The sequence below is a fragment of the Meles meles genome, chromosome 4 (assembly GCF_922984935.1).
Source record: "Meles meles chromosome 4, mMelMel3.1 paternal haplotype, whole genome shotgun sequence".
Taxonomy (NCBI): Eukaryota; Metazoa; Chordata; class Mammalia; order Carnivora; family Mustelidae; genus Meles; species Meles meles.
In genome coordinates this window covers 87,042,376-87,069,673 of record NC_060069.1, presented here as the reverse complement: position 1 = coordinate 87,069,673, position 27,298 = coordinate 87,042,376, and the positions used below count along the sequence as shown (strand labels likewise).

Here is a 27,298-nt window from a genome sequence, read left to right as displayed (position 1 = left end):
TTACCTGGCCACAGCTAAGCAGTAGATGGCATTCTCCCTTGGAGTCTTACCACTGTGCTCTGAGAAACACACCAAGGAGGATTTGAGTAAAAAGTCTGCTTTGGGTGTTGCACAGTAAAAAGATGGGTGTGAGTAGCCCACTCTGGAAACTGGGGGGAGGGGGACTTGAGGGAGATACATATTTTTTATGAGCTTTTCTTTTTTCCTAACTGTGGCAGTAATTTTTTTCTGATGCTGTTGTCGATGTCTTTGTAATTCAGAGAATGTACTTGCATCTACCAGTGGAGGCAATTTCAAGATTTGTTGTTTTGTGTCGTGCTGTGAAATTGCCAAAGGATTGACAGGTTTCCGGCTTGCAGTTTCTTCCCTGAGAGGCGGTAGCTTGGCCATGGTGCTTTGTGAATCCTCAAGGTACCTAGCCTTGTACCAGCTCTTGGAGGTCATTTTTGGTGTGCTAAAACCATCCACCATCACCGTGTCTCCGACTTTTGCCCCAGAGACCCTTGCTCTGCAAAGCTGGCTTTTATTAAGGTTGTGACTCTGGGCTCTGAGGACCCATTGTTTTATTTTAATATAAATCCTCATGGGGACTGAAATTTTCGGAAAAGAAACCGTGGACCACATTTTACTCAATAAATACAATACACAGTCTTTATGCTTGTGTTTAAAGGCGATGGTCAGGGGAATTTGTCCTGCTGCATTTTTGCATTCCAGGCACAGCACGCTGCAGTGGACAAAGGCCTTCAGAATCAACAGTTGGCCCATTTCTGCAGCTGCATGAATGGGGCATTTAGAGACATCTGCATGAAGGGCTTCATGGCACCATGCTCGACAGGGGTGAACACCCACAGCCTCTTCGGGCCGCACACCCTGCTTCAGGGCCCATTCAGTGAGCTCAATGTACCCATAAAAGGCGGCGATGTACAGGGCTACCTTTTTCTGATACCTGAATGAATGAAAAAAGTAGAAGTGAGTGTTTAGGAAGTCAGCAAATGGATAAATGTAGTTACACTAAATAACCATAGAGCATGCTAGTTAAAATGTTTATTTCTTCCTAACTTTTAAGTAAAACATTTCAGAAAAGGCATATGGTAATATACAGGTTAAACTGCACAGGTACTGCGGCAGCTGGGTGGCTCAGTTGGTCAAACGTCTGCCTTCAGCTCAGGTCATGATCTCAGAGTCCTGGGATCGAGCCCCCTGCTTAGCAGGGGGTCTGCTTCTCCCTTTCCCTCTGCCTCTGCCCTCAGCCTCTGAACATGTTCTCTATCTCAAATAAATAGTCTTAAAAAAAATAAACTGCACAGGTCCTGCTTAGCCACATTATCCCACTATGCACAGGTAAATTGTTCAAAATGTTTTTCTTAGTTAGAGTGGTTTTCTTTCTTATGAAACTCAATGCTCAGGAAAAGAAAAAATTTATATATGTATATAATATAATGTAATATTTATATATGTGCGTATATATATATATAATTTTTTTAAAGATTTTATCTATTTATTTGACAGAGAGAGATCACAAGTAGATAGAGAGGCAGGCAGAGAGAGAGGGAAGCAGGCTCGCTGCTGAGCGGAGAGCCCGATGTAGGACTTGATCCCAGGACCCTGAGATCATGACCTGAGCCGAAGGCAGCGGCCTAACCCACTGAGCCACCCAGGCGCCCCTATAAATTTTTTTTTAAAGAGGGAGGGAGGGAAAGAGAGGGTGGAGGGGTAGGGGGAGAGGGAGAGAGAGAATCTTTAGCCTTGCACAGAGCCTGACACAGGACTTGATCTCAAAACCCTGAGATCATGACCTGAGTCGAAATCAAAGAATTGGACCCTTAAATGACTGAGCCACCCAGGCACCCCTCAAGCTTTATATTAAGTGGGAAAGTTTTGGAAGAAATCCAGCACATAGAAATTTGAGCATTTTGTGTATCCATTTGTTTTGTCTTTTCTAACAATAGTGTTTATTTTGGGCTTCTCAAAGTCTCTACTGCTATTCTGACTGAAACCATTAGGTCGCGTCCCCACCAGCACTACCACCAGTGCCGCAGTCTCCTACCTGGAGCTCCTCTTCTTCCCCTCAAATAACTTCACACTGCAATCGAAATCCGAACTCCTCACCTTGGTTCACAAGGCCTCTCACAGTCTGGCACCTGCCCCCGTTCCCACAACCCCTCTTCCCTGTCAGTGCACTAGAGCCACACTGGCCTTCCTTCTGTCCCTACAATACCCCGTAAGGCATAAGCTGAATGACTGGTGCAGGCTGTTTAGAGAGATAAGAATTAGGGAGGCAAACCTAGATAGGGTCCGGCTAGGTATATAGTGATATAAATATAGGATATATTTGGGCCTGGATCTCTGACCCCATCGTAGAGACGGAGACAAGCTTGCCTGCTATCATCCGAAATCTATTGCAAATAACCGACTCTCCTCTCTCAGATTATATGCTCACCACACCATCTTTTGATGTGTATGTGGGTTCCTGTGTAAGGAAGATGACCTGCCCAGAACATGTGTGTCTCTGGAACCTACAGTTAGATTAGAATTGTGGTGGTTAGATTATAACTAATTAGAGCGATTACATTAATACACTGGCATGTTGGTTCACACATGAGTTTTTGTCAAAATTCATTAATGCAAATCAGCATTTCTGGATGGGATCAGTTTTCTTGATTTGGGGAGAAGAGCCCCTCCTGGATGAACTAACTGGCCTTTGCTTTCATCCTTAGCACTGAAGTTATGGGATCTAGAGGCACTCTTTCACCAAGATTTATTGATGCTCTTTCCCAAATGTACCTTTTTGTAGTTTGTTTTCTTAGCCCTACCTCTGCTGTCATTAGCCTAGTTCCGGCCACTGTCAACCTCATCACGGTCAACCTTTCTCCTGCCGCCTCTTTTCCTCACACTGCAACCAGGGCCAACGTTCTAAAACTCAGATCTCATCCTGGCTTTTCTAACCTTAAATATCCTCCCAACATTTAAAATATAAAGTCCAAATTCCTTTACATTCTTATGGGTAGCTGTAAGAGCTGGCCTCTTCTTATCCTTCTAGCCTCTGGCCACTAGCTCCCTCTCACTCGGTGATCTACCATGTAGAACTTGTTTCAGTTCCTTGAATCTATTCTCTTGCCCTCTGGGACTTTGTACGTGTGGTTCCATCTGTTTTGGAATATCTTTTTTTTTTCTCCCTCCCATTTACTCAACCATTTAGATCTCATCAATTGCTTTTTTCAGGATACTTCACCTGAACCCATAAGTCTGGTTGGTTTTCCACACCACACGTTCCCATATCATCTTGCACTATGTCCGTGTCCTAACACTTTCACACTGACTAGTAAGAGCAACAACACCTAACATTTATGTCCTGCTTACCATGTGCCAGCCGCCCTTCTAAATTCCTGTGATTGCTATGTCATGCGATCTCTAAAGCAGTTCTATGAGATAGATGCAATTATTATTCCCTTTTTAGCAAAGAGGAAACTGAGATACAGGATGATTATATAACTTGCCCAAGTTTACACAACTAAACAGGAATGGGGCTTTGAACCTAGACAGAAGGACCCTGGAGTTTGTGCCCCTAAATATTTTGCAATTCTGCTTCTGCAAGAATCGATTGCTTGTTTTCTGTTTCCTCTGCTGGACTGCAAGGTTGCAGAAGGCAGGGGCCATATCTTGTTTTTTGCTATATACCTAGGATCTGGCATAGTGCATGCTCAATAAGTATTTGCTGATTGGGTAGCAGAATAGAATAAGAGGAGCTTTTTAGTTTGTTCATGTGTATTTTCTGAACTGTTTGATATATTTTTCCCCTCCTCCCTTTGTGCCTCTATCCGTTCTATTCATACATGCATGCGTGTATGTGTGTGTGTGTGTGTGTGTGTGTGTGTGTGTTTAAGCATGATGAGAAACACGGATAGTGTGTGCAGGAAGATTTTAGGCTGGGAACTGATCACCAGAGCTGAAAAGGCCTGGAGCAGAGTGAGCACGTGGGCCTCGGTGGGTCAGCTGGGCTGGGTGCAGGAGTGCATGTTGGGGACAGGGCACACCCCTGCTGCTCATGCTCCTAAGATTTTATCAAAATGTTAAGTCAAGTGGAATGGTTAAGCATCTGAGCATTAGAGTTAAATTACTGGGATTCCACATGCAGTTGTGACCTGCCTAGCTGTGTGGCATTGGTCAGATTTCTTAATGTCAGTTTCCTTATCTGTAAAACATGATAAAAGAGTATTATCTTGTAAAATTGTCATAAGTATAAGATTAGGTAATACATGTAACACAGCGTCATGTTAAAAGGTACTCAATAAATATGCACAATTTAAAGTACCAATGCAACATAACAATTTATTTGGACTTAGAGCTTGGAAAAAGGGAATTATTACTATCCCCAAATAGAATATGTAAAATTACAAAAACTGGTTTTCTAATCTGTCACTTCTTAGAGCCCTTAGAGCTCTTGGTGCATGTGTGGGTTTCTGTAAAGCATGATTAAATCACTAGGAGGGAGCACTGTCCAAAAATACCAGTGCATTAAAACCGTAAGAGTAATGCAGCTTACATGTTTGGGATGCTGCTGATGGCAGAGTCAGGCTAACATGACCATGTGCTTCTCTGAGCCTACTGCCCACTGCCCCAGCCACACGTGTACGGCAAAAGTATGTACAAAAAGTATGTACAAAAGGCTTGTATTAAAAGTTTGAAAAATTACTTGGCAGCTTACGAAGAGGGAGCTAGAATTTTCAGCCAATCAGTTAGCAATTAGTGCTTTTTAGAATAATTGAATATGAGGGTGGCAAGGTACTTCTTCTGATAGGCTTCAGAAGCTCTGCAAAAAGTCTGATTTCCAAACCAAACTGAAGTCACTCGTTGAAATAGTTAGCATTTCTTGAGGAAAGTCTGCCTGAACTGCAGTCTGTCACCAAAGGCTGTCAGCCCTGGTGACATCCCTGCTATCTTATCCCAGCAAATATCTCAGTAAGAACATCTGCTTGAGACATTCTCAGTGGAACCAGCATAGTGCAGCAACCCAGCCACAGAGTGAATTGCAGACTCAACGTCCTATAGAAGTTTAGTAAAAAGTACTTAATTTAGCGTTTGCTCTATCTCCGTACTTGAGTACTGGTCCTTCATTCGATAAATAGCGTTGCACTTTAAGTTTTTGTCCCAGAAGACAACCCATCAGAAATTCCTTCCATCCATCCCAGACATCCAAATGAAGTGTCGTGCCTGTGGATCAAGAGAGGTCGTTAATGGTTCCCGTCCATCCCTGTGGTGTGGCAATCCATAAAACTTCTAAAGATAGCTTTTTCCAACCAGAGGCATAAGCTAGATGCAAACTGAAAAGTAACCTTGGAATAAGTAGACTGGGATGCTATTTTCAGCTAAGGCCTTCATCGACTTCAGAAGACATTTAAGTTCTGCGCCCTTCCATTTTCTCATCTGCATGGTGATTGCATATAATGCTGAAATATTTTCTGGAGTTATCTTAAAACAGTCCTGTGGACATTGATTCCATGCTGATATATACATCACCATGTAAACTCAAACTGTTATGTTGGAAGAGGAAACTAAAGAAACTGGCAGGACCGATGGGCTTTTGGGGCCTGTAGCTCACAAACGGGCTATGGGTGGAGTTAAATGATCCTTTCATGTTTTTTTGTTTTCAAAGATCTTATTTATTTATTTGAGAGAGAGAAGGAGAGAGGGAGAGAGAGCATGAGCAGGGGGAGTGGCAGACAGAGGGACAGGGAGAAGCTGGCCCCCAAGGAGCAGGGAACCCAATGTGGGACTCCATCCCAGGACTCTGGGACCATGACCCTGAGCTGAAGGCAGATGCTTAACCGACTGGGTAACCGACAGGGGTAATCAGTTACCCCTGATCCTTTTGTTTTATCATCGCAAGATAGCCATTGTGTGCAACAACACAAAAGTAATATGTTCATTTCTGCTGGAGAATTTATCTCTTACCTTCTCCTGGTCTGTCTGTCCTCTGTGGCACCGCATTCCCTTTGTTCCTCAGGGTGTTGTTTTCAGGAATCTTCTTTCCTCAGCCTTCTCTTCTTTCTCTAGGCATTCCCTCAGGATAAAACCCAGTCTCCTTCCTATCTGGCCTACCCTCACCTCTCACCTCCCTCCAGCCTGTCTCACTCATTCTATTCCAGCCACTCTGACGTTTCACCTGTCCTTCAGATACACCAAGTCCACTCCCATCGCAAGACCTGAGGACATACTTTCTTTTGCTTCGTAAGTCTTCATCCAGATTTTCACAGGACAATGTCCTTCTTCAGTTTTCAATTCAAGCATTATGTCCTTACAGAAGACTGTTTTGGCCGCTACTGGCTCCTCCCACTCCATTATTCTTTACCCTATAACCTTACTTTAACTTCTTCCCAGCTCCTATCATCAGTACTTGAAATCATTTTTCTTTTTCGGAGATCTTTTTTTCATGTCCCCACTAAAAAGAAATCTCCTTCAAGACTTGCCACACAGGGGCCCCTGGATGGCTCAGTCGGTAGGCTTCAGCCTTTGGCTTGCGTCATGGTCCCAGAGTCCTGGGATGGAGCCCCACATTGGGTTCCCTGCTGGGCGGGAAGCTTGCTTTTCCCTCTCGTACTCCCCCTGCTTGTGTTCCCTCTCTCACTGTGTCTCTCTCTGTCAAGTAAATAGATAAAAATCTTAAAAAAAAGAAAAGACTTGCCACACAGCCTGGCACTTGGTAAGTGCTCATTAAATACTCGTTGGCTGACTAACAGGCAATCTCAGTGACCCTACTGGCTTCACTGACCACCCACATGGCATTCACTCCCAAGTCCAAACCTCCACTCCAGGCCTCTGCTGCAGCTCCAGATTCCACCTGCTGGGGACATCACCATCTAAGGGATTGCCCTATGACCCCATTGCTCCGAAAGGCAACTCATCATCTTTCATCTCAGTTTGTGAACCCATATCTTCCTTGTTATCTCAGCTAGAGATTTAAGAGTTGATCCTTATCCTTCCCTTTCTCGTGCCCTATATCTGTACAATAGCTAAGGCCTGTAAAGTTTATCTCGTCAAGGTTTAAGAACCATTTCCTTGCCTCCATCTTACCAGCTCCCCCCCTCTTTCAGACCTCCATGATCTTTCACCTACATCTACTTCTGGAAGCTGCCAACAACCAGCCTCCCCATCTCTTTCTTCTGGTCTCTGCTCAAACGTCACCTCCTCCTCTGGCTAACCATCTAAAATAGCCTCCATCTATATTACCACATAATTCTCTGTTATCATGTCCTGTTTTTGTTTCTTATACTTTAGCGTTCTTAAAATTCACTATTTTTCTGTTGATGCTTATGTTTCCCACCAAACTGCAAACTTCAACAGGTTAGGACATCTTGCTGCTCTTGCTCAAAGGCCCACTTTCCTCAATGGTGCTTGGCTCATGGTAAATAATCAGTAAATATTTGTTGAATGAAATTCTACCCTATTCCCCAAATCCATTTTGACCATGTACTGACCTCCTAACCCTTAGCAACCCAGCCGGCTCTCCTGCACTTCTGGATACACATCAGGCTATTTCTGGCCTTCGGGCTTCTTCTTTTGCTGCTCTTTTGGTGTCTGATCTCTTGTGATTCTTCCCCACACCCTCCTTCTAATAGTTTATGATGCAACGTAAACTGGTATCACCTCCTCCGGGAAGCTCTTCTTAACTATGTCCTTGTTTCACCTCTGCAAATAGTTAAAGGAATAGCTCAACTGGCCACCATGGTGTATGTTGAAACTCTTGATCATTGAAAATAGATTTCTGGGGATGCCTGGATGGCTCAGTTGGTTAATCTTCTACCTTAGGTAGGACATTAGGTGGGATGGAGTCCCGAGTTGGGCTCCCTGCTTCACGGGGAACCTGCTTCTCCCTCCCCCTCTGCCTGTCACTCCCCCTGCTTGTGCTCTCTCTCTCCTTCTCCGTGTCAAATAAATACATAAATAAAATCTTTAAAAAAAAAAAAAAGAAAATGCATTTCTGTTTTGGAATTGCTAGTTTGTAAACAGCTCAAGCATCATGTCTCATCCAGCCTGTGGACTCTGTTCTAGTTATGCTTTCGGGTTGCAAGGAGGCCCTTAAGAAAATGGGATTTATTATACTGAGACAATGACCAGATCTGCTGTGCATTAGGAACAAAGACACCTCTCCAGATGGGCGACTCCCCATCTCTCCCAAGGGCTCTGGGATCTCTCTCTCTCAAGCCCTCTATATCTCTTTGTGTCTTCTTCCTTTCTCTGCTGACAGGCTGCCCTGCTGCTCCCTTACAGTTTCTCTACTACTGTAAATGAGGTCTTCATGCAACATTGCTTTGCCACGACCCAACCTTTCTTCATGGCACCATGCATTTTCTGCCATACTGGTCACCAGTTTTGTCTCTCTATATTTCCCAGTTTGAACTCACAAGACTAATAATAATTAATAATAATAATATATTGAATATAAATAATATTCACTGAATGCTTACTATATGCTCTACATTATTCTAAATACTTTACACGAATAAGCTAATTTAAAATTTACAACAGGGGCGCCTGGGTGGCTCAGTGGGTTAAAGCCTCTGCCTTCGGCTCGGGTCATGATCCCCGGGTCCTGGGATCGAATACCGCATCGGGCTCTCTGCTCTGCAGGGAGCCTGCTTCCTCCTCTCTCTCTGTCTGCCTCTCTGCCTGCTTATGATCTCTCTCTCTCTGTCAAATAAATAAATAAATAATCTTTAAAATTTAAAACAGTCCTAAGTGTGGTTTGTATTAGTCTCTTCATTTGACAGTTGAAGAAACTGAGTCCCTATGAGATTAAGTAACTTGCCTGGGTTTTATATACCCAGTAAGGAGTGGAATCAGGAGTTGTACCTTGGCAATCTGGCTCTTGTGCCTACATTCCTATCCTTTATGTTATCTTTTTCTCCAAACAAGAATTTAATTGGCTGATGTCATTGAACAATCTGTAGATTGGCTGGCTGCCTTTGAATCAATATGATGGTGTTGGCAGTAGGACAAGGCTCAGACACATAGTAGGTTCATAATAAATCCTTTCTGGTATTTACTATCCTTGACACCATAGATTTAGTTTCTCTAAAGTTTCTTGTTTTACTTAATTTTCTTATTTAAAGGTTTGATTCCTGTGGGTAGCACGGGAAGCAAAGGACTTTAAACAATGTTCAAATTGCGTTTATTTCATCTCTTGATTTAAAAGTGATTTGCTGTTTGTAGTTTACCATAAAATTTACCCACAGATGAGTATTGAAAACTTGCTTGGCACTGTACCCCAGCCTCCTTTGTCTTTCACAGCTGAGGCCACACAGCCTCCATTTTGAAGAACCAGCCAAGCTTTAGGCCCAGAGAATAATCTTAATTTCACTGAGAGGGAATATGTTAAGATTCCAGGCTCAGGCGGGAAGTTGGTGTTCCTGTTCATCCTGCTTGGATATTGTCCCAGTTCTACTAACTTGCCCGATTCCTCCTGACCAAGCCCCCACCTTGTGCCCCAGAATATGAGTGCCTGTATCCTACTCTACCTTTCGGGTTCCAGAACTGAGGTTCATCTGTTCTCTGAGCCTGGAACTGAAGTTCCTACTCTGAACCCTGACCTCTGGGGTTAGACTTCTGTTCTATGTTGTCAGAGCCTCTGATGTCAACAACCAGCTTATCTAGTTTTTCACCTCTTATGTCATTTATTTATTCATTTGCTACCTTGATGCTATGCTATGATTCACCCACCAGTCCCTGCTGGATCTCCCTGAGGTTTCCCTCTGGCTTCCTGCCTTGAGCTGCAGACTGATCTGCCTGCCTATCCTGGGGCTCCCACCAGCAGTACTTATTTGAGACTAACTTCCCTCTTCCTGGCCTCTTCCTGGCCCATCTGCCCTTCCCTAAGTGGTCATCTAGACTCAGGATCTCAGCTCTTCCTAGCTCAACCTGTCCACTGTTGATGAACCCTGATTTTGAAAACTACAGAGAAGCCTATATGTTTTAAATCCTCATCAGCAGCAGGACACCTCTCATCAAGCTCTGTATTTTATTCTGCTTTAATACCCCATCTGGGATATTGATAAAAGCATTCTGGGTTGGCACTATAAATTGTTGGAAAGAACCCAATCCTGAGTGTGTGATTACCATTTCTTAGCAATATGACCTTGAGCAGGTCACTTAACTTCTCTGAGCCTGTTTCCTCACTAGTAAAAGGAATTAAAACAGCATGGTAGATCTCCAAGGGGCCTAAGGACTGGTAGAAGGGCCTTGGAACCAGCTGAGATTGCAGGGTCTGAACTCCCAGGACTCTGCCCGCAGATTGATTGTGATTGCTCATTCTAGCCATGAATATATGCCATGAGGCATTTACCATTGGGGTATACCAGTGGCAGCATTCTGTAAAGGGAAGTCATTCATTCATTCATTCATTTGTTAGGCACACCTCGTTCCAGAAAGGATTAATGTCAGTTTTCAAACATATAGATAATATAGACAGAGTAACTAGCAGACAAGCATGTAGATAAGCAAGAGGAAAACAAAAGGCAGGATAGAGATTTAAGAACATGAAATGAGGCTAAAATGAACATTTGTCCCATATACAGTGATAAAAGAAAAAGGTGTGTGTGTGTGTGTGTGTGTGTGTGTGTGTGTGTGTGTGTGTGTGTGTGTTGGACCTATATGATGGGCCACTAAGCCTCAAGTCACAAAATCACATGTAGTAGGGAATGTTTAGCTTTGATAAATTCTTGACAAGTTAATCATTAAATATTCTACCACCAAAAAAATCCCTTTATCCTCTTATTACTCATCTTCTCAATTCCTGCAATCTTTCTGTCTCCAACCACTTTATTAAAATTGTTTTCTGGGTTCACCAATGACTCTTAAGCCAAATCAAAAGGTTTTTCTCAGACATTGTCTTTGGTCTTTTACCAGCATGGTAAAAACTATCTCTTCTTTGTCATCTGTGACAATGCAAAGTCCCACCTTTTCTTCCACCTCTGACAGCTTTACATGTCTCATTTTCTGACTCCTATTAGCTGTTTACTTGCCCTGACTTCAGCATGTCCTGACTACTGGCCCTTGGCCCTTGACGTGTCCCTCTCTGTATAGACTCTCAAAGCAAAGCATCTCTCATAGGGCTTAGCTCCTGACTCCATGGCAGGACGCCTACAGCAACATCTACTAACCAAACCCACCACTAAGCCCTCACTCCAAGTTTGTCGTGGAGGAGAATTGGAAGATGTCAGTTGGACTTAACAGCTTTGCCACTAATTAGCAGAGTAACTTTTAGAGAAAGCACACATTCTCTGCCTTTCTTTATACCTAAAGTTTAGGACCCAAAACATAAGCTCCTTTCCCCAATTTCACCACCACAGTCCTAGTATCAGAGCCTTGGTGCTTCCCTCCTCTTAAATGTGATTAAGCCTGACATCCTGTCTCTACTTTCTGGGTTTCTCAGATTTGCCTCTCTCTTCCATTGCTGGTGGAGCTAGTTAATACCGGAATTCTCAAAAGTGCCTGTTGGCATAACATCTTGCTTCTCCTAGCTCCTTTCTGTATTTTATGCTGCTTGCTGCCAGATTAAACTTCTGCTAAACACTTCTGTTCCAGCATGTGCATAGCTCTGGTTGCCAGCATGTGAAGCCTGTGCTCTGTTGCCTCACCCCTAAGACCCTTCTCAATCTGACCCCAGTTGTGTTTCTGATTGGTCTCAGTGAGTCTCCTCTGCTTTTCAGAAGTCTCCTGATATTTGTCTTCCCTGGATTAAGCCCATGTTCATGAACCTGTGGCTTGTGTTTTTCTCCCGGCTTAGAAGCCTGGAATGACCATATTTCATATGACCATATTTCCCACCTCTTTGTGTACTCATGCCCAGCATTCTCCAGAATGCCTTCCTTGAGCCCTTCAGCCTTCATTGAGCTGACTTACTATTAGAACTAAGTATATGTGCAGGCCTTATTTCTACCACCTTATCATGAATGCTCAGAGTGCAGAGGCGGTTCTGTGTGTTTTTATATGAGCTAATATATGTAGTGACTAACTGAGCTGCATAAGTCTTTGATTTTCTTTTTTTTTTTTAAAGATTTTATTTATTTATTTGACACAGAGAGAGAGATCGAGATCACAAGTAGGCAGAGAGGCAGGCAGAGAGAGAGGGGGAAGCAGGCTCCCTGCTGAGCAGAGATCCTGATGTGGGGCTCGATCCCAGCACCCTGAGATCATGACCTGAGCCGAAGGCAGAGGCTTTAACCCACTGAGCCACCCAGGTGCCCCAAGTCTTTGATTTTCAATATGAGCTTGACTGCTTCTCAGATACCTTCTAACTTTCCACTGCTTTTGGAGAGGGGTCAAGTTTCAAATCCTGATAGTACCAGGGATGACTCATTGACTGGGAAAGAGGGAACTTGGAAGGTAGGCTGATCAAGAACCTCTTTACCCTCTAGTTAAAAAAAGGTGGACTGGCTGCTTGAGGAATGATAGGGATGCTTTAGGCAAAGATATGAAGCCAGCCAAAGACTTTTCCTCCCTTCTCCTTGAGCTCTTCTTTCTTTGCCTTTCCTCCTATGCCCTATGCTCATGGTGGCCAAAGCAGTCTACTCTGGTCATGCTTGAGCCTCTAACCTGATATTTGAAAGCCCTCATTCCTAGAGGGTCATTTTAGGAGGCCTGTGTGTTGTCCTTCACACACCCTTAACCATCTGGAACATTTTTGCTTTCTTTACATCTGTAAAAATTTGGGGTTGGGTGAAGCCATTTCTATATTGTCTTCTAGCTCTAGCTGTAAACTGTTACATCATGATCTGAGCAGCATAGGCCTAAAGAGCCATCACCCTAATTTTTTTAATGTATTCTTTTGTGTTTCATTAAAAAAATAGATCATAAATTGCTTGAGGACAAATGCCTCTTGTGTGTCCTTACTCACATAAGTCCCCACCATGTTCTGGGCAGGGCTGATTCCCTGGCAAGCATGCAAAACAGTATGTGCTTTATGTGAGGTACTGTGGGGACAAATCCTAGAACATCACTTCCTTTGATCAAAAGCAGGGATGATAAATGATGTCAAAGTTTTGAGAGCCTCAATTAAAAATATCATGAAAGAATAAACAAATATAACAGGAGAAGTAACAATAAATGCAAATTTAGCAGTTGTAAAAAGCAAAAGTGCTTAACTCAACAATGTTTACAAAGCTCGACTATAAATTGGGAGAACTCAAATTCCATCGCAACAAATGTGACAGCACAACATCACCTTAATGTCTGCTGATGGTCAGCAAAGATTCATTCACCTCAAGCAAGAATCTCTGTAAAGTCTGAACCATTTTCCAATAGGGTTAAAACAATCAGACAGTCCTTTGAGTTTGTTTGAAGGGTGTATGGCTACAGTAGACACAACGTGGAAGTAGAATATTTAAAGAAAGGTTGTAATCTGCCCATCAGGGATGAATGCCAACTCACTAATCTGTCCATCGGGGATACTGCACAGTAGCCACTTGCACTATTTAAAATATTAATATAACCAATAGTGTTTTAAAATGAGATTGCATAAAGCAAGCAGTGTGTGTGTATCATATGCTACCACTGTGTTCAAAGGAAGAAAAAGGATACATACTTGAACTTGCTTCTATGTATTCTTGAAATATATTTTGAAAGCGAAAAACATAAACTGGTCTGGGTCTTGCTCTTCTAGCCTGAGGATATTAACCAGTTATCCTGCTTTGAGTAAAGAGAACAAGACATGGCAGGTCTATGGGACATTTCTTATTTGTTAGTCTAAAGACCCAAATACCAGAGAGGGGCATGGATCATTTACATCCCCACTGAGGTTTCAGAAGTTTTAGTTTGGAAGGAACTCCTCCATTTTTTGCCAGTCTGGTACCAAAGAACCATAGTGCTGAGCAGTAGCTAGTATTGAATATGGTGGGCAGTACCCATGTCTATCTGGTAGTCCCTCAGGTTGTTGCAGTCATACATCTCCAGTCCTTCTGGGGTCCGGAGACAGAAGACACTCACAGGGAAGCCACATCTCAGAGCTACCAGGGTTCTCAGATCAGATACTTTTTGACCAAGAAGGGAAATGTTCTCCATCATTGGCATTGTCTCTTGGGTCACAGCGTTAAACACATAGAGAGTTGGCTTGTCTTCTTCCTAAGGGAAAATGAAAGGAGGAAGCTCGGGAATAAGCACTGTCTAGGGGTTGAAACAAGGGAAAACATTCTGGAGGGTGGCTCTGAGTGCCTCTAACTCCCACGACATGGGGGCTAAGGATGAAAGCGAAGGCCAGCTAAGTTCCCGACTCCTGGTCTGACTCCTGTTCTTCCGTCCTGAGACTATTAAGGAGTCCTCCTGCTCTGAGTAAAATGAAGGAGGCTTGGCAGGGTTTTGCGACATTTCTTCTTAGTCTGCAGACCCAGAAACACAAGAGGAGTGTTGATAATTATATCCCCGCTGCACTTACGGAGGTGTTCGTTGAGAAACAACTCTACCATCATGCTGGGCTCTGATTTGGAAGTACTATGGTTTCTAAACCCTCAGTCAACTTTTAAAATCCTTTCTGAGAGGTTATCTCTGGGGAGTGGAACTGAGTTCAATGTTGTAGGGGGGATGTTTTACTTAGCATTTTATGCTTTTCATTTTCCGTATGGTCTGACCTAAAAATATGTATTTACTTTTACTGTTTAAAATGGGAAGTTCTAAATATAAGTGATAAAATTTTCCTTTTTTTTTTCTTTTGCAATATAAATAGGAAAGCAAGTGAAACTGATACATCTCAAGTCAAGTTCAAATGGAAAGTTTGGGAAAAATATTAATCTTCCTGTTAACAACAGATGAATCAAGACACACCAAAACTAGAAACACGGCAAATCAGGAAAATGGGAAGGGGGCAGAGAGGAGAAGACTATTAACATTTTCAGTTTTCGAACCAAAAAAATGAAACTGCGTTTACTTCCTCTTCATTGGATTCAGGGCAATCGTGTTTGTCTTCAGTGGCCTCTTGTCGGCTTGGCAGATATGTGTGCTTGGAGCCGCCCCTGTCATGTGGGAGTCTTGGAGAGGCGCCTTAAACAAGACTCACAAGTGGACATCAGACCTCTGGGTTTTCAGGACTGGGGTGGGGGGGGCGTTCCTAGCCAGTCATTTTTCTCTTGTTCAGCTCTATTCCATCCTCCTCCTTTCTCCTATCAAAATTTGCCTCCAGATTCCCCCAGGAGCCCCCTCCCTGCTACAGAATTGTAATACATTACATTCATTCCCCTCCTCCCAGATCACACATTGCCATAACATAATCAACATGCAGATCTCTTTGAAAGAGCCTTTAAAGAGTAATGAATGTTACAGCTGCAGTTTAGGCTGTGGTGCTTTGATCTGGGGCCCATTTCAGTGACTCACATCGCCAAAAGCAGGTTCCAGCCCTCTGCTTCCTGAGTCTAAGGTGCTTAGGACAGTTTTTCTCAACAGCTTCTCATAAACTCACTCAATAAAAATTGGAAGGACATAGGATTCACTCTTTCCCTTTCAATATGCTTGTGCTTTCCTATGGCTCCATTAAAGTCCATCCTAAATCCATGTGGTATTTATAGGCAGGAAGAAATTCCTACAAAAACTAAATAGAAAGATAGCGGGGTGGAGAGACAAATTATATTTTAGGAAACAGTTTTTCCTTATTTCTTTGATGGTTACTCTGATTTCTTGTTAGCCCTTGGTATGGTTACTAATTTATACTTAAAATTAAATGTGTAATGTGCAAACAAAGTAGCAAAGACCCAAGTCACTCTTCATAGTGAACTAGCAACTACATGATGTTAAAAAAGTAAGTTCAAAAGGAGCGTCTCAGAATACAAATAAACATAAGCATCTATAACTAGGTATATGTAAAACTCTTAAACAAGTAATAAGGGAGAACTGCAAAACATATGGGAATGTTTAGATGAAACCAATAGTGCAAGTAAGAAAATATATTAGTTATTAATGAAGTTATGTTCTTAAATTGCAAGAAAATTAGCACCTACAGAGTTTATTCTTTTTTTTTTTTTTTTTTTTTTTTTTTTTTTTTTTTTGCCCTCAGGGACTTCCCAAGCCCATTTAATTTATGATGTATCTGGAACATAGTTCCCTTTCTACTATTGTAACTCTATCCACCATTTTATAAATCTCACTTTTGTGAGAAAATGCGTTTTAAGTTCTAATGAGGCACACCAATTGGGAGACATTTCTTCACGTTGATTATTTGGAGAGGGAGCACGTTGATGGGGATTAACAGCAACTTGTCAACTCACCTTATGCACATAATAAAAGGCATATCTCTATCTATGTGATACCTCTCCTCAAGTACTCTAAATAAGGAACACTGGTAGTTGTACTCAAGGAAGCCAGATGTTATTAAATAAATAATACCGTCAAAAATCATCATTGAAGGGATGCCTGGGTGGCTCAGTCAGTTAAGCGGCTGCCTTTGGCTCAGGTCATGATCCCAGGGTCCTGAGATCGAGGCTCCCTGCTCAGTGGCGAGCCTGCTTCTCCCTCTCCTTCTGCCTGCTTCTCTGCCTACTTGTGCGCTCTCTCTCTGTCAAATAAATAAAATCTTTTTTAAAAAGATCATCTTTGGGGGCGCCTGGGTGGCTCAGTGGGTTAAGCCTCTGCCTTCAGCTCAGGTCATGATCTCAGGGTCCTGGGATCGAGCCCCGTATCGGGCTCTCTGCTTGGCAGGGAGCCTGCTTCCTCCCCTCTCTGGCTGCTGCTCTGCCTACTTGTAATCTCTCTCTCTCTCTCAATCTGTAAAAAAGAAAAAAAAAAAAGATCATCTTTGAAAATATATAAAATTAGACTTTCCCTTTTACAAATAAACCAAGAAAACATGGTGGGAGGTACATGTCTTACTTTTTTTTTTTTGTTTGTTTGTGACTGAATTGTATTGTTTGAGCACAGTTTATTTCTGAGTATTTTTTTTATTATTAACATATAATGTATTATGTGTATCAGGGGTACAGGTCTGTGATTCATCAGCCTTTTTGTTGTTGTTGTTGTGTGTGTGTGTGTGTATATATATATATATTTTAAATTAACATATAATATATAGTTTGCCCCAGGGGTACAAGTCTATGAATCATCAGGCTTATACATTTCATAGCACTCACCCTAACACATACCCTCCCCAATATCCATAACCCAGCCTATCCCTACCTCCCCACCACCCAGCAACCCTCAGTTTGTTTTGTGAGATTGAGTCTCTTATGTTTTTGTCTCCCTCCTGATCCCATCTTGTTTAATTTTTTCCTTCCCTAGTCCCCATGACCCACTGCCCTGACTCTCAAATTCCTCACATCAGAAAGATCATATGATAATTGTCTTTCTCTGATTGACTTATTTCGCTTAGCATAATACCCTCTAGTTCTATCCATGTCATTGCAATTGACAGGATTTCATTTCTTGATGGCTGCATAATATTCCATTGTGCATATATGTATGTGTGTGTGTGTATACCACATCTTCTTTATCCATTCATCTGTTGATGGACATCCAAGCTCTTTCCATAGTTTGACTATTGTGGACATTGCTGCTATAAACATTGAGGTGCAGGTGCCTCTTTGGATCACTACATTTCTATCTTTGGGGTAAATACCCTGTAGTGCAGTTGCTAGGTCATAGGGTAGCTCTATATTCAACTTTTTGAGCAACCTCCATACTGTTGCAGAATGGCAGCACCAGCTTGCATTCCCACCAACAGTGTAGGAGGCTTCCCCTTTCTCTGCATCTTTGCCAACATCTGCCATTTCCTGACTTGTTACTTTTAGCCATCCTGACTGGTGGGAGGTGGTATTTCACTGTGGTTTTGATTTGTATTTCCCTGATACCGAGAGACGTTGAGCAATTTTTCATGTGTCTGTTGGCCATCTGGATGTCTTCTTTGCAGAAATGTCTGTTCATGTTCTCTGCCCATTTCTTGATTGGATTATTTGTTCTTTGGGAGTTGAGTTTGATAAGTTCTTTATATATATTGGCTACTAGCCCTTTATCTGATATGTCATTTGTGAATATCTTCTCCCATTCTGTTGGTTGTCTTTTGATTTTGTTGACTATTTCCTTTGCTGTGCAAAAGCTTTTGATCTTGATGAAGTCCCAATAGTTCATTTTTGCCCTTGCTTCCCTTGCCTTTGGTGATGCTTCTAGGAAGAAGTAGCTGTGGCTGAGGTCGAAGAGGTTACTGCCTGTATTCTCCTCAAGGATTTTGATGGATTCCTGTCTTACATTGAGGTCGTTCATCTATTTTGAGTCTATTTTCGTGTGTGGTACTGTAAGAAAATGGCCCAGTTTCATTCTTCTGCATTTGGCGGTCCAATTTTCCCAACACCATCTGTTGAAGAGACTGTCTTTTTTCCATTGTATGTTCTTTCTTGCTTTGTCGAAGATTAGTAAACCATAGAGAATTGAGGGTCCATTTGTGGGTTCTCTCTTCTGCTTCATTGATCTATGTGTCTGTTTTGTGCCAGTACCATACTGTCTTGATGATTACAGCTTTGTAATAGAGCCTCAAGTCCAGAATTGTGATGCCCCCAGCTTTGGTTTCCTTTTTAAACATTCTTCTGGCTATTTGAGGTCTTTTCTGGTTCCATATAAATTTTAGGATTATGTATTCCATTTCTTTGAAAAAAAGTTGATGGTATTTTGATTGGGATTGCATTAAATGTGTAGTTTGCTGTAGGTAACATAGACATTTTAACAATATTTGTTCTTCTAATTCTCGAGCATGGAATGTTTTTCCATTTCTTTGTGTCTTCCTCAATTTCTTTCATGAGTACTTTATAGTTTTCTGAGTCCAGATCCTTTGCCTCTTTGGTTAGATTATTCCTAGGTATCTTATGGTTTTGGGTGCAATTGTAAATGGGATCGACTCCTTAATTTCTCTTTCTTCTGTCTTATTGTTGGTGTATAGAAATGCGACTGATTTCTGTGCATTGATTTTATATCCTGCCACTTTGCTGAATTCCTGTATGAGTTCTAGCAGTTTTAGGGTAGGGTCTTCTGGGTTTTCCATGTAAAGTATCATATCATCTGCAAAGAGTGAGAGTTTGACTTCTTTGCTGATTTGGATGCCTTTTATTTCTTTTTGTTGTCTGATTGATGAGGCTAGGACTTCTAGTACTATGTTGAGCAACTGTGGTGATAGTGGACAACCCTGTTGTCTTCCTTATCTTAGGGGAAAAGCTCTCAGTTTTTCCCCATTGAGAATGTTATTTGCTGTCGGTTTTCATAGATGGATTTTATGATATTAAGGTATGTACCCTCTATCCCCACACTGTGAAGAGTTTTAATCAAGAAAGGATGCTGTACTTCATCAAATGCTTTTTCTGCATCTATTGGAAGGTCATATGGTTCTTGTCCTGTCTTTTATTAATGTAGTGTATCACATTGATTGATTTGTGGATATTGAACCAAACTTGTAGCCCAGGAATAAACCACACTTGGTCATGGCAAATAATCCTTTTGATGTACTTTTGGATCCTATTGGCTATTATGTTGGTGAGAATTTTCGCATTCATGTTCATCGGAAATATTGGTCTGCAATTCTCCTTTTTGGTGGGGTCTTTGTCGTTTTGGGATCAGGGCAATGCTGGCCTCATAAAAAGAGTTTGGAGGTTTTCCTTCTATTTCTATTTTTTTGTAACAATTTCAGAAGAATAGGTATTAATTCTCTTAAAGTGTTTGGTATAATTCCCTGGGGAAGCCATCTGGCCCTGGGCTCTTGTTTTTTGGGAGATTTTTTATTACTGCTTCAATTTCCTTGCTGGTTATAGATCTGTTTAGGTTTTCTGTTTCTTCCTGGTTCAGTTTTGATAGTTTATATGTCTTTAGGAATGCATCAATTTCTTCCAGATTGTCAAATTTGTTGGCATATAGTTGCTCTTAATATATTCTTATAATTGTTTGTATTTCTTTGGTGTTGGTTGTGATCTCTCTTCTTTCATTCATGATTTTATTAATTTGGGTCCTTTCTCTTTTCTTTTTGATAAGTCTGGGCCAGGGGTTTATCAATCTTATTAATTCTTTTGAAGAACTAGCTCCTAGTTTCATTGATCTGTTCTTTGTTCTTTTGGTTTCTATTTCATTGATTTCTGCTCTGATCTTTGTTATTTCTCTTCTCCTGCTGGGTTTAGGATTTCTTTGCTGTTCTTTCTCCAGCTCCTTTAGGTGTAGGGCTAGGTTGTATATTTGAGAACTTGTTTCTTGAGAAAGGCTTGTAATGCTATCTAGATCCTCTTAGCACCACCTTTGCTGCATCCCAAAGATTTTGAACTGTTGTGTTTTCATTTTCATTTGTTTCCATGAATTGTTAAAATTCTTCTTTAATTTCCTGAATGAATTTCATTCATTCTTTAGTAGGATGGTCTTTAGCCTCCATGTATTTGAGTTCTTTCCAAATTTCCTCTTGTGGTTGAGCTCTAGTTTCAAAGAATTGTGGTCTGAAAATATGCAGGGAATGATCCCAATCTTTTGGTACCACTTGAGACCTGATTTGTGACCCAGGATGTGATCTGTTCTGGAGAATGTTCCATGTGCACTGGAGAAGAATATGTATTCTGTTGCTTTGGGATGGAATGTTCTGAATATATTTGTGAAGTCCATGAGGTCCAGTGTGTCCTTATTTCCTTGTTGATATTTCGCTTAGATGATCTGTCCATTTCAGTGAGGAGTGTTAAGGTCCCCTACTATTATTGCATTACTGTTGATGTGTTTCTTTGATTTTGTTATTAATTGGCTTATATAATTGTCTATTCCCATGTTAGGAGCATAAATATTTAAATTGTTAGATCTTGTTGGTTAGACCCTTCAGTTATGATATAGTGTCCTTCCTCATCTCTTATTACAGTCTTTGGTTTAAAGTCTCATATGTCTGATAAAAGGATTACCACCCCATCTTTCTTTTGATGTTCATTAGTATGATAAGTGGTTTTCCACCCCCTCACTTTAAATCTGGAGGTGTCTTTGGATCTAAAATGAGTCTCTTGCAGATAGCAAAAAAAGCAAATGGGTCTTGCTTTTTTATCCAATCTGATACCCTGTGTCTGGGGGCATTTAGCCTATTAACATTCAAGGTAACTATTGAGAGATATGATGTTTTTGGAAACATATTTTCATTTGTAAATTATACATTGTTTTTAAGTAAAAAAAATTTTTTTTAATTTAAGTAATTTCTACACCCCATGTAGGGCTTGGACCCATGATCCCAGGATCAAGAGTCACATGCTCCTCCACCTGAGCCAGCCAAGCATCTCTCATTTGTAAATTATACATTTTTCTTTTTTCCTTTCTTTTTTTTGAGAGAGAGAGAGCACCCATGAGTGGTAAGAGGAGGAAAAAAGGGAAGGGGAGAGAGATAGAATCCTGAGCAGACTCCACATCTAGCAGAGCCTGATATAGGGCTCAGTCTCACAACTCTGAGATCATGACCTGAGCTGAAATTAAGAATCAGACACTTAATTGGCTAAGCCACCCAAGTGTCCCCCACCTCACACTTTAGAAGGCATGACCTGTCAGAGAGTTGCTTGTTAGCCCTCTTTGTAGCAGGGCCTGGATATGTGACCAGAGTGCTCCAAAGCTGGCCTACTCACCAGCCCCACTTTGAATTAGGAGCCAGTAAGGCAGAGAAGCAGCAGACACAGGACCTCGTCCCTGGCAGTGGCAGATCTGCAGCCTTGCTTGTCTGGCAGCAGGGCTGGAGGCAGGGTCCAGTGCTGGCTTTGAGGGCTCGGAGGTGTCTGCTGCTGCGGCCTTCTTGGACTAGTTCTGGGGCATGATGAAGACATTGTTTTTGGCTGCATACTCTCTGAACCTGCTTATCTAGTCTTCTTGTCAAGACTGTCAACTACAGAGTAGCCTTTCGGTGCATTTGTTTTCTGCTTAAATTGTCCAGGCTTTGTTTCCACTGCTGCTTGCAATTAAGAACCTGATGCTGGAAAGGAAAAAGGGCAAGGATGTAGGAGCACCTAGCCTTGAGGATACAGAGGGAGGAGAGATATCCCAGTAAGGGAGGAAATCCTAACCCTGAAATGCATCTTGATACCTTGTTATGATGTTTCTGATATCCAACATATACCTTCTTGTTAATTTTCAAACTCCACCTCTCAGGGCCTTTGTCAACTTATTCATGTATCACATTTTTATGGAGAGCCTACTATATGCCAGGTACTGTTTTCAGCACTGGTTGTCAACAGTGAACAAAACTCAAGCAATAGTTTCCACAGTGACACTTGTTAGAATGAAGGAGGCAAATGGGATAGTACTTCTGCATGCCCAGCAATAACCTGGGTCCTTCCACTGCATCATGCCATGGCTTATAGGAACATAGCAGTCTGTGGCAGCAGTAGCAATGAATGGGCAGGATTGACTCCTGCATTAATGGAACTTGGATATATATCTTATAGAAGATATTTCTTATGGTTTCTATAGAACTTTTTCCCCTGAGAAGGAACAAATAATGCAATATTCTTTCCCCCCTATTCTCATATTGCGCCCCCGTTCACTTTTCCAGATGTTTCTACATTACTATTAAAAGAGAAGGCATAATACACAGGGAAGCTGGAAGATATATTGACTATTTAAAAAATGTATTTAGGAGCAAGTCATCTCTTAATTTATCTAAAGTCTTTTCCTCTTTTCACACAAGCAAAATGTAATTCACACAAAGGTTAAGCACAATAAAGAAACCAAATACTTTGGATTTATTTTGCATCACATAATGTGTACTTGTATTTTAAAAAAGAGTTTATTTATTTGAGAAAGAGAGAGGGCCTGCATGTACACAAGCAGGGGGTGGTTGTGGGGAGAGGGGGAGAGAGAGAAGCAGACTCCATGCTGAGCAGGGAGCCTAACGTGGGCTCGATCCCAGGACTCTGGGATTGTGAACTGAACTGAAAGCAGACACTTAACTGATTGAGCCACCCAGCCTCCCATCTACTTACAATTTTTTAAAAAAGAAAATTGCTTACTTGGAAAATTTTTAAACTTTGCAAAAGCATATTGTTTACATCTTGATATGTCTAAGTTGTGCAAAATAAATGAAGAGACTAACTTTCCAAGATTCTCAGAAGGTAGAACTAACTGCATGAAGTAGCATAGTTAAGTAGGGAAGGTACTACTTAAATTTGTGTATATTTAATTATGCAATAAAACAACAACATGACTTAGAATGCAGCCTTTTATTACATAAAAAGATGGCTTAGAACTGGTCTGACTGCATTCTCTGAGGCATGGGATATTTTCACGAGGTATTTTTGTCATTGTAATCCCATTTTGGACTACTATACATAGTAAATAGTGTGGACTTTTGAAATAGGCCTCTTTTTATCATCTAATCTAAACAGGAATTAAGTCAGGGTGAAAAACCAATATTGCAGGTAATTCTCTTCATTCAGATTCAAGATACTGTTTTTCTTCCCAAAGCCAGTCACATGAAATTTTCTAAATGTGATTCTACTGGAAAAGGTGAAGATTAAGATCACTAAGATTTCCATGGAGCATAAACGTTTTTATTTAAACCCTGTGTGTTGGCCAGTTCTGTGATGCGTAATTATATTCTGCCTCTCTTGACTAAACCCATTTTACCTCTATACTCTATTTTTTTCCACTGAGAGTTTAAACTCCAGGGAAAGGTCAGAGTTCAGTGCAAAGACAGCTTGCACCACTGTGATAGATGATGTTTAATTGGCAGAATTTATGGAATACTTTTATAAGTAAAACTATGAAATAGGTTGCCTCTGGGGAGGGAAACTGGGGGCCAGAGGTGGGAGGAAGACTTTTTCCTGTATATACTTTATATCTTTTGTCATCTATGTGAAAGTACTGCCTATTCAAAAATAAATAAAAGTTAGAATTTTAAACTAAGGGAAAGAAAGCCAGTGGTGAGTTAAATAATAGTATACCATTCATACTCTTAACACACATTATCTACATCCCTGAATAGCTGTGGCTCAATCCCATCCCTTCAGCTTCTCAAATATCAGTAATAAACTTGTGCCACTATCTCCAGGTAAGCAAGCAACAAAGTCTCAAACATCATTATTGGCACTGGGAAATTCCAGGATATTTTGAAGGGTTTATCCTATACAGTACCAAAACCATAATATATAAATATATTTAAATACATAAGGAAAGACATTTAAGAAATGAGATTAAAAAAAAGAAATGAGATGGAATTTAGTCTACCTAAAGGAGTATTATACTATAATTTTCTTAGTGTCAGAAGGAGAAAAGAAGAAATCAGAGTTGTCTTTATCTTTTTGATAATTAAACATTCTTCAAGAATATAACAATAATACATGAATAAATGCTCATAAAACATTACAAACACATGTGAAAATATGTTATTTTTATCTACTTAAATGGAATCACACAATGCAAATTTTTCTGTCCTGTTTTTGCTAGTTAGTAATAACTATTTTAGATTTTTTTGAAATATAGACTTCCCACTTAGTCAATCAATGAAATATATTAAAAAACAAAAAAAGTTAGCTTTGGCTATCATAAAAATTTTTTTAATGCTAAAATGAGAAAATTAGTGCCCCATTTAGCAGAGAATGTGTACTTAGTTACTTGGTTCCTTGAATCTCATGTTTTCATATAGAATAAAGAACTAGTATTGAATAACATTTCTTCCTTAGAAATCAACTCTTGGGGCGCCTGGGTGGCTCAGTGGGTTAAAGCCTCTGCCTTCGGCTCAGGTCATGATCCCAGAGTCCTGGGATCGAACCCCGCATCAGACTCTCTGCTCCGCAGGGAGCCTGCTTCCTCCTCTCTCTCTCTGCCTGCCTCTCTGCCTGCTTGTGATCTCTGTCTGTCAAATAAATCAATAAAATCTTAAAAAAAAAAAGAAATCAACTCTTAAACTCTTCAGGTCACCTGTCTCCTTAAGAAATTGTCAGAAATTTAAAAAAAAAAAAAGAAATTTTCAGAAATTAAGGATCCTCCACCCAGAAAATCTCTAGGCACATAATTTTGCATATTTTGTAATTTTAGGGTTTTGTAAAGTTCTTAAAACCCATCCAGGGACCCCCAATTAAACACCACTAATTAAGGAGACTATAAATGGAAAAGGCTGTCTCCAGGTGTAGGTATGTATACCTAATTCATGAATGACTACTCTGGATGGATTTGGATGTAGAAATTGCCCTTTCATTCTTATTGTTGCTGAGAATTTCTTACCTCTCCTCACTGCCCTGCCCTTAATCCATTGGGGATCCAAGGAAGTGATTGAATTTTCTTTCAACATCAATATTTCAGTTCCACCCCTGCCCTCATTGGTTTGTGAGATATTCTGGGATGACAGTTTGGGGCAGCAACAGGGGGACAGAGGAAGGAAGGGAGATAAGGAGTTAACAAGGGAAACTCCCTCTAGTCTCTGCACCTTACTTCCCAGTACATCAGAAATTATGCATAAGACCCGTTAGACAAATGGAAGAGAGGAGAAGGCAAGAAGAGAAAACTTCTTCCTAAGTTATGAAATGACTTTTGTTGAATTATCCACAACTTTATTCAAAATGAGGTAGATATCTAGAATAATTGCTCTGATCATCATACCTTAACAAAGCATTTGAGAGTTGAACCAAAAGATATTCCAACATCAGCAAGACTCCAGCTGTCCTTTAGGGCTGCTCCAGCATATATTAGCTCCAGATACCACCTGCCTTGTTCATCTTCAGAGAGAGGAATGTGGAAATAATCCTTAAAAATCAATAGCATATTATGAAAACAGTATATCTCAATGTTACTAGACCTCCAGTAATATAATCTCTCTTCTTTTACATTTTTTTCCACTGAGCATTATAAAAGTGTTTTGGACAGATGAAGAAGTATGAGGTAGGGGTTCTTAACTTGGTGCCTATAGATTCTCCAGAAGGTTATGAACAGGGTTTAGATGGGAAAAAAACTATGTTTTGTTTTTATTAACTCTAAAAGAAACTGAGATTTTCTTTCGATTATGTATGTAGGCAACAAACTAAAGAAGCAGTAGTTGGCTATGCCTATGACTTCGTAGAAATCACAGATTATTTTTCTATCATTATAGTTGTTGCAAAAATCTCAAATCACTACTTTGAATCTTAGATCACTTAGATCACTACTTTGAAATTACAAGTTATTAGATACATTGCTAAAGTTTGATAATGTATAAATAAAGAAGCCTACATGTACTATATCACAAATTTGTTTTTTAATGTTTGAAAATTATTTTCCAATATAGTTGGTTTTCTTTTCTTTGTATGTATTTTATTGTACGCATTTGAAGACATTCTGAGGAGTTTATAGGTTTCACCAGACTGCCAAAGGGATTCAAGACATAGAAAGATTAAGAGCCTCTGTGTTAGAAGATCTAGGTTTCAGTAATCACAGTAATCTCTATTAACTAATGTAACTGTGATTCAATAAACACACCTTACTAGATGGAAATGATCATCTCCAAGTTAAATACCATCTGAGAGTCAAGACCTAAATATTTGTCTTAATTTCCTGTATTATTTCCTTATGAGAAAGCTACTGGATCCAAATTATTTCTTATTCCGGTTCTGTAATTGTAGGTAAGCTGGTCAACCTCTCTGAGCTTCAGTCTCCCTGCATGCATAATGAGGCTGTAGTTCAGGGTTGTTTGAAGTCCTCTCCACCTCCAAAATCCTTTGTATCTTTACAGTTGCTTGCTCACCAAATGTACCATCCAACAACCGGCATGAGCTACTTAGCTAGTTTAGAGTATGAAGAACAAAAGAACAGTGCACAACCCACACACTTCAGAAGGAGAAGTCAAATTTTTTTTTTTCCTGAGAATTTACTGACTCAGTTTGCTTCCTGTCTAACACCTCCATGGTTACTATCTTCTTATCAAACTGTTGTGTAAGCAAATAATGATATTTTCAAATAGTTTTAGTTTCCTCTTTGCTGAAAATGTACCTAATAGTATCTCTACCCCATGTATAGTTTAAAGCCAGAGCGTAGTTAAAATTAGTAGACATCTTAGTGGCTTGGGGACAAAGTACATACCTTTATCATCAGCTTGACAGCTTCCACAGTTTCATCTGTTGCAACATCAAATGGTTCAAAAGATCCCTCAAAGGCTATGAAAATTCTCATTCTCTCAAGAAACAAAACGAAGCAAGCAAGCAAACAAACGAACAAAATACCCCAACCCTCCAACTTTTTTCAAAGAATTGGGTAGCTGGAAAAATTCAAATTCACAATTATGGACAAAGATAATGGCCAGAGGCAGTTGTTTCCATCTAGTTTGAAAGTTGAGCTGAGAGAATGTGAAGAGACAAGTCCTGCTATCTGAGTACTGGGCAACACAGAC

The 27,298-nt window shown here is 40.7% G+C and overlaps 1 protein-coding gene across 1 annotated transcript; it reads right to left on the bottom strand.

The window, feature by feature from the left end:
- ANKUB1 (ankyrin repeat and ubiquitin domain containing 1) lies at window positions 1–27,081 on the bottom strand. The gene is made up of 5 exons (XM_046001362.1): window positions 26,992–27,081; window positions 25,540–25,683; window positions 13,899–14,115; window positions 5,097–5,211; window positions 1–946 (listed from the first exon to the last, which is right to left on the bottom strand). The coding sequence occupies exons 1-5, from the start codon at window positions 27,079–27,081 to the stop codon at window positions 1–3; spliced, it is 1,512 nt and encodes a 503-aa protein (XP_045857318.1).
- Between the last annotated feature and the right edge of the window lie 217 nt (window positions 27,082–27,298).